Genomic DNA, 8346 nt, shown 5'->3' on the forward strand with positions numbered 1-8346 from the left:
TCAAGACATACAAAAAACTAGAACTCTTGGTGCCAAAATGATACCTTTTATTAGACCAACTGGAAAATGGCAAGAAAATTGTCCTTTTCTGCAAGCTTTCGAGATCAAAGTCCCTTTGTCAGGCTCTGGGAAAAGTGTAGATGGTACAAGATGGTAAAAAGTCCCCATAGGTAGGAAATAAACTTCATTTTTGCACAGAAGGAGCTGAAGATGGAAGGCTGTCCCTCTGAGTCCATGAGAGTGTCTTTGTGAGCTGTGTTGAGTAGCTATCTCTTTGATGTGTTGAACAGGTAGAATTCCTTCCCTGGAGGTGTCAGATGGCAGGCAGGGAGGCAAAAAAACTTCCTTGTTGTTCTGCAGTGAAGTTTAGCAAGACATTTTAAGTTGTAATAACAGTATTTGAGCAGTCCAAAAGGCTGCCAGCTTGCTATCATCTACAAACAATACTTTCTAACTGTATTTCAAGTCCATCATCCAAGTTTTTAATGAAAATACTGAATAAAAGTGGTGTGACAGGTTCATGTCCCAGGAGTGGCTGTGAATCCCCTTGGTGGCCACACAATTCCTGCCCTGGCTCTAACTCTAGAGACCTCCTTCACTCACCCACCACACCTTGGGTGTTATTATTTACTATGAGGGAGGCAGCCTGAGGGTCTTAGAGTGGGCTTGCAGTTGTTCTTGTGCTGGGCTTCAGCCTTCTTGGCTTCCGCTCTTTTTGCTATTGCTGAACCCTCTAACTCTAATCTACTGACTGAACCAAACTTCTGGGTCCCCAGCTTCTTATCTCTCTGGCCTTCCAAACCCTTTGTCTATACCTTCTCTTAGGGTGCTGAGCCTTCCTGGGCTCTCTCTCTCTCTCTTTGCATCTATCTGTATCTGGGCCCCAGGCCCTGTCTTTGGCCTTCTCCAGGCTTCAGGCCCTGTGGCCCCTAAGTCTAAGTCTTGCCGTTCTTGGCAGTTTGGGATCATCCCTCTTGGGGTCTACAGAAACGCCCCTGTAGGTGTCCTCAGTGCACCCCATCAGACACTATAGGCTTGTCCCTTATGGGTAGGGCCCTGTGAAAATTGTGATTTCGCAAACTGTGGAAACCACAAAATTCAACCCACACCATGATTTTTAAGGGTCGTGAGCATAGATGGAGGAAGGCTGGGGCCAATGGGGCTTAGCACCCCCAAAATGCAGGGCAGAGGGTAGGGTCACAGGGTAGCCTGGGCATAGGCTCCAGGCAGCTGCAGCAGGGGAAGGGGGGGAGAAGGGGCATGCACAGACAGACACAGAGCCTGCATGCAGTCAGATGGTATGTGAAGTACTGCCCACCTCAGCAGGCAAGTTGAGGAAGGGGAAGGAGTATGGGGGAGGGAAGGGACATGGGGAGGTAGATCAAGGTCCCCACAGTGAGGGAGGGAGTGGGGCAGGAGGCAAGGGTGAATGGGGCCTTGGGGCAAGTGGTGGGACACTCAGAACCCAGGCAGCTCGTCCAGGGGCATGGGGGTGAGGGGTTTCCACTGCACACACCTCAGGAGAGGCCCAGGGGGCAGGGGGCTCCCTGGATGTGTGCATGGGGCACAGTGGAGTCAGGCTGCCACTGGGTGGGCTCTGCACCTTGGGAGTCAGCTCTGGGAGATGGCAGCAGCAGGCACGTCGCTCTGCATGCAGCAGCTGGTTCCTGGGGCAGTGGCAGCAGGGCACAGATCCCAGCCCGCAACAGCAGCCTGCTTCTGCTGCACCTGGCGCAAAAATCCAGGGGGCATATGCCCCCTGGGCTTCTCCTGAGGTGCATGCAGTGGTGGGAGCCCCCCTGTGCCCCTGGACAAGCTGCCCAGGCTCCGAGCATCCCACTGCCTGCCCCAGGACCCCATTCACCTTAGCCCCGGCCTCTGCCTCTACCCCACTCCTTCCCTCACTGTGGGGGCCTCGACCTGCCCCCCAACGCCCCTTCCCCTTTCCCAACTTACCTGCTGTGGCGGGCAGTGCTCCGCATACCATCAGGCTGCAATCCTGGCTGTGTGCAGGCACCGTGTCTGTCTGTATGTGCCCCTCCTCCCCGCTACAGCCACCCGGAGCCCATGCCTAAGCTGCCCTGCATCCCTACTGGCTGCCCCGCATTTGGGGTGAGGGGGGCAGGGGGCGGGCATGAAAGTTGTTTTCAGTGTACTTTTTAATATGCTTGTTTTACAGGGAGAAAGTGTTTTTTGTTGATTTTATCTGATTTTTAGGACTCTTGAGCTCATTGAATCTAGTCTTCCAGCCTTTAATGGAATGAGTAAGATGCATTAAAAATTCTACAGAGACTCCTGTTTTAAGTGCTTGTTGAGGCATGCTGCTGGAAGGTGCTTGATCCCTGGATGAAAGTGCAGGGGAATTACTGATGAGTTACACTGGCAGGTGGCCTTTGTTGCATCAAATGGGGATTAAAAAGGAGTCTTTCTCTACAGTAGAGGTTCTTCAGGGATAAGCTTAGAAACAGCCAGCTTAAGAGAGAAGTTTAGTCCAATGTTTATATTTCTACACACACATCCGCCCCAGAAGGAGAGTTTGTTTGGACTTCAGCTCATATCTGTATATTTTATTAGAAGAGTGGGAAGGCCTCTTGCTCACAAGATGTACAAATTGTATATAACATTTTTAAATAGTTGAATAAAAATCATCTCCTAATTCAATTGTACAGGCTTCATTTCTTTTGTATTGTGATGTAAAATCCTTCCAGATTTCCATTCTGTCTTTCAGGAAGACCTGAAGTTCTAGTGAGAACCAAACAGACTGCAGAACTTCTTTACAATATAACACCTCAGCCAAAAGTATGCAAACTACCTCCCACTATTTTCTCACCCTCTATGTTTCAGGCATGCTTTTTAAAAAAAATTAAATTTCTTCTGCAGTTGGAAAAGGTTGCTGTTGTTTTGTGATACCTGCCATCATAGGTATAACAAATTCCTGGTATAAAATAATGCAGTATTTTCTTGATGTGCCATCTATTAATGAATTCTAAATTACTGAAGTTTTCTGTACAATTAAATAAGTTAGGAAATTTGCAGGACAGTGACTAAGATGTTCTTGCACTGTTTCTTCAGACACACAAAAGCCAATTGTAAACTATTCCCTCACCACGTATCACACTGCAAAGTTTCTGATTTCTTTTTAAGAGCAGACTTTGTATATCAGCCGGCTGCCACTAACTTTAGCCATCAGCCACTATTGAGGCACGGTTTTATCTTTCACTAAAGGATTAGCCCATGCCATTCTCATCAGATATAGTCTTGCCCATCCATATATTTATCACCTTATTTTTAAATGTCTCTCCCCTGGTTATTACAACGGACATTATTGTTGTCCAAGGTGATGATGGGATGGTCTGTACAACTATGAAGACAATCTCCCAATAAGTTCTGGAAAAGATACACTGTTTGTGGTGGGTGCAGCTGAATCCTTTCTGTTCTCTTCTTTCGCCAGGAAGATATGAGTGGCTGGAGTGTTTGGTTCTATATATAGCTGGTTGATGTCAGCGGGATGCCAGTCTCTTTGAAGAGGATCAGCCCCCAGTTTATCTCGGTACTTGGTACCATGCAGACCCAAGCACAAGGATAGAAACCACCCAGGACCAGGCGGGTCATCCCCATTCATAACTAACTCCAGAAACTTCATCAAAAGGGTTGGGATTCACTTTTTTTCTGCACCACAAAGCCTAACAATAGGGTAAGTGTATTGTTTCCTGAAATATTTTGACACTGTTTGTCCTAACAAGCTGTCACAAAGAAGTCATTTATGTGACACCTTGTCTCAGAAATAAAATTAAATGGTAATTTTTATGTAGTGGGGATTCCACTTTCTATGCTTGCTTAGAGATGCTAAAGCAAAAGCTGCCAAGCATTTCAAGCTCTTAACAATTTTCCAGAATTTACTCATTTTTGAGAACATAAATCAAAGGTTTAACAAAAGACAGTATTTAAAAATCAATCATGGAGTTAAATTTAAAAATAAAACGCATAAAATGTAGAAGTGAGAAGGCCCAGGGCCCCACCATTAAGGTTATGCCATAGAGTTTGTGTAGACAACATACAGCACATTCTTTGGGACTTTGTATCTTTGGGTAAGAGAAGGTATCTCCTGTCATCTGCTTGCAAGGAGCAATTGCGACTATTAAAAAGGCAGTATTTCCAAATGAGAAATAATCATATTTACCCTCCAGTCTTTATGAAGTGATGAAAGTTGCCTGAATTGTACTGCTGGCTCAATAATGTAAACATTTTTTTTCCAGCAAGGAAAACCTCATCTGACAATCGCAATGTTATCACATTCTGCCATGGTTAAGGAGAGGAAACAACAAGCATCAGACATTATGGATGAAATACGCAGAAATGGTAGAGCTATACTATATACTTACTGTCCCTCCAGCCCTCACTAATATTTCTTTTTAATCATACAGTTTAACTTTTTTACAGCTTTGTCTCTGATGGGTGTTCTGCCATAAATAATATTGTGGAAGTATCATGCTGTCTATGGTAACTAATCCTTTTGTAGTTGTCTCTTTTCATTTGAAAGCTATTTTCAGATGAACAACTGTTGTGAAGGAATGAAGTAATCTAACAGCTGATGTACACTGTGCCAGGATAGCCTTTCAGAATATTATTTGGGGTTAATAACATGACTGGATTCTATTCTGCAAGGCAACCCATATATATGAAACATGCTTATCTGTCTATATCTTTTTCATGTTTTCCATTTCATTTTTATATAAACAATCAAAATATTTTTACCAATTGCTTATAATTCTCTTCCTTCCTCTCCTAGTTAGGTATTAAGATTAGTAACCAACCTAACCAGAACTTGTCAGTCCATTCTGATCTATAAGCACTGACTGATTTCTTAAAGCAGAAATTTTACTTTTATGTTACTAGTGAGGGGAATACAGACTGCTATGAAAGGTCTAGCATGATTTTCAAGAACGGGTGCCTTAAGTTAGCACCATACTGTGAGACCCAAAGGGACTCCTAATTTAGGAGTATAAATCCCTTTGATTTTCAATGGTACTGTGCTTTTTGAAAATAACTTAGGTGCTTTTGAAAATCTACTTCACAGACACTTAGTTAAGCACCTGAATAAGACACCTGATTTTCAGAAGCACTGACCAGTAGGGCTGTGCAAAGCTTTGGTCCCTGATTCGATTCAGTGGAGATTCGGCCCCATTTGGTAGTCAAATCTCCGAATCCGAACTGAATCAGAGGAACCTTTAATTTCTCTGAATCGAATCAGAACCATCCAAATCGATTTGGAGTTCGGAAAGATTTGGAGATTCAGACATAGACACAGCTTTAAATGTTTTTTCTACATACCTCTAGGTACCAGCTGGCTCGTGAACACTGCAAAGCTGGGGTGCATGGAGCGTCCCACAGAAGCACAGGGGGCTCCCCAGTATGCTCAGCAGTAGACCCAGAAGTGGACCAGAAGCACTTCTGGTACACTTCCGGATCTGCCGGGAAGTCCAAAGGGGCCACCCCCCCACCCCAACGGCTTGGCAACTGGTGCCTTCTGGGTCTGGAGGGGCACCTGGGGTCTCCCTGCAGCTGATCACTGAGCTGGAGGAGTGCAGGGGGGCCCCCAGCACGCTCCCCAGCGGACCCAGAAGTGGACTGGTCCACTTCCAGTCCACTTCTGGGTTTGCCACCGAGCATGTGGAAGGCCCCCCGCACTCCTGTGGGATGCTCCATGCGCTCCAGCATCGCAGCGTTCACAAGCTGCACTGGTACCTCAGGGTATGTAGAAAACACATTTAAAGCTGTATCTATGTCCAAATTGCTGATTTTCTGAATCAGCATTGAATCTACAGATTTGGATTCGGCCAAATTGAATCAGGGACAGTGATCTGAATCAACGAATCGAATCACTGTCCCTAATTTGTGGTGAATCTGAATCCAAATCAAATAGGGCCCACTTTGCACACCCCTACTGACCAGCCCATATCATATCATATCATATCATATCATATCATATCATATCAGTAGGAGTTGCTAAAATAATTTTAAATTCAAACCATTTCTTTTGGATTAAATATATAGCACTAGAATATACTTTTGAGAAATTTGCTCCTATATGTCTTGGGTTGAACCTTGTATGCATTTACTGATAAATCTGATTCACAGGAAGGTAGGATTGGGCACTTGCTATATGAGTTAAAAGGAATCTGTTAGTCTCAGTGCCTGTTCTTGCCTATTTTAATACATTCATGGGAATATTTCTATTGCCTCACACAGAAGAGATTCCAACTCTACAGGAAGAGCTGTGTAGAATTCAACTGCTTTTAATTTTTCTCAAAATTACTTGGGATATATACCTCTTAGACATCTCTATCACTTGTGGGTACTTTAAGCAACTTCCTTTCCCTCCCTTACATTTCCATTTTAAGCACACTTCTTTTACAAACTCTTCTAAAGTTGCTGTCCTCACTGACCTTGTTTACATTCCTTTGCTTTTGCAAACCCAAGGATTGTCTAGCTTGTAAGCTCTTCTGGGTAAAGTACAAGGCACTCTAATGGTGCAATACTACTACCACTAATAAGAATAATAATGAATTATTATTCACCATCCTGAAAATTTCACCCAACCCCCCTGAAAATTATTGGAGTTGATGAACAATGTGTACTGTTGTTGAGTACTTGCTTCATGCTTATCTATAATCTGTCCTGTTCTCTTTTATCTACTGCTATACACTACTAGATGTTCTGCAAAATTAGAATTTTTTGTGCTTATATGTACACTAACTGATTTGTGGTCACTGAAGGCTGGGCTGAGCCTTTAAACATACAATTTTTTAAAATTCTTCTTTGGATGTGTGGTACTTCAGAGGCTAAAAAAAGATTTCATAAAATGGAGGGAGTGATTCTAAAAGACTTTGAAATCCCCTGATGTTACTGAAGTGGCAAAAAGAAGAACTGAACACATAATTTGACACAGTTTATCTTGGCATTGTAATTATTTTTTTTGTATAATGGTCGTCAGTACATTAAGAAAAATGTCTCTGTTTCTGATCATGATGAATTATTCTGCTTAACATACAAAACTGAAAGGCCCTATTTTGCTTTCATTTTTGTTAGCCTGAGTATTATTTCTAGTGTGTAAAATAATGCGTATTCAAAATGCTTACTCTATGTTCTATCAAGATACCTCATTTAAAATGTTCCAGATACATATATATGGTGTTTGCTCAGAGCTAATTTTAATGGGAAACCCAAATATGGCCATGAAAAAAGCACCAGTGAGATACATTTTGCCCTTAGCTGTGTATGATTGTCTTTCTTTGCCCTCAGAGGATTCATAAAGAGTGAGGAGTTACTATATTTGAGGCCAAAATATGATATGCTTCCCTATAATATATGATTGGAATAGAGGTACTACATAGTTTGTGCTGCCTTTTCTGAAAAGAGACTCTGTTATACCATGTCGTTCCAGGTCAGTGATAGAATAAACATTTTCCTCAGTTTCATTTAGCCCCATAAATTCAGCCCTATTAAATGAATTAGGATTATTTGAGTTCAAGGTAACACAGTCTGAGCCAGAAGCAATAAAACAATGGGTTTTCTTAAAGTTTAGCTTGAATCATGTTTTGAGATGCATGTTCCTATATAAATGTTCACTTTGCAATTACCTGAGAAGCAATCTAAAACTTCAAATTTGTTGGGAAAATGGATTTCAATCTGGATTTAAACTCTCCACATTCATTAGGTCTGTGTGAAGCAGCGAGTATTCACTTCGGATTCGGCCAATTCGGGGGGCATTAATCAATTCAGCAATTCAAAATCGCTGTCCCAGTTCAATTCTGCTGAATCTGATTCAGAGATTTGGCTGCTGCCAAATCTCTGAATCAGCCAGGCCCATCCCCCGCCCACTCTTCCAGTCCAGCAATGGCTGCCCCGACTGCCCCAGCTCCCGGCACTTGTTTAAAAAAAAGTCCCGACTCAGCGGGTGCTGCTGGGTGAGGGGGCAATCCCCACTGCCCCACACTGCATGGGGGGCTCTGCATAAGCCCCCTGATCCCGTCCTGCTCCCTCATGGCTGTCCCGCTTGCCCCAGCTCCGGCCCTTTAAGAAAAAAAAAATCAAGAAAAATCCTGCCAGTGGGGGGAGATCCCCACTGCCCCTTGCCACATGGGGGGTGCTGCACAAGCCCCAAAAAGGCTCTGAAGGAGTGGTGAATCCTGGGGCTTTTCTGTTTTTTTTCCTTAAAGGGCCAGAGCTGGCCCAGGTGGGGCACCCATGGTGTGGCTGGGTGAGTGGGGGGGCATCGGGGGCTCATGCAGAGCTCCCCATGCAGTATGGGCAGTGGGGGGGGCAGCAGGGATTGCGCCCCAACCC

The 8346-nt window shown here is 43.9% G+C and overlaps 1 protein-coding gene across 1 annotated transcript in view; it reads left to right on the forward strand.

Annotated features, from left to right (window-relative positions):
- Nucleotides 1-3471: 3471 nt before the first annotated feature.
- The window catches only part of MYOZ2 (myozenin 2), a 52408-nt gene continuing 47533 nt past the window's right edge, over nt 3472-8346 (forward strand). Inside the window, exons 1-2 of the mRNA XM_019522031.1 lie at nt 3472-3694; nt 4257-4359. Coding sequence (XP_019377576.1) covers nt 4284-4359 — 76 coding nt within the window. The 5' untranslated portion in view covers nt 3472-3694; nt 4257-4283. The remainder of the gene's footprint in view (nt 3695-4256; nt 4360-8346) is intronic.

The sequence above is a fragment of the Gavialis gangeticus genome, unplaced genomic scaffold (genome assembly GCF_001723915.1).
Source record: "Gavialis gangeticus isolate Ggan-Ray unplaced genomic scaffold, GavGan_comp1, whole genome shotgun sequence".
Taxonomy (NCBI): Eukaryota; Metazoa; Chordata; order Crocodylia; family Gavialidae; genus Gavialis; species Gavialis gangeticus.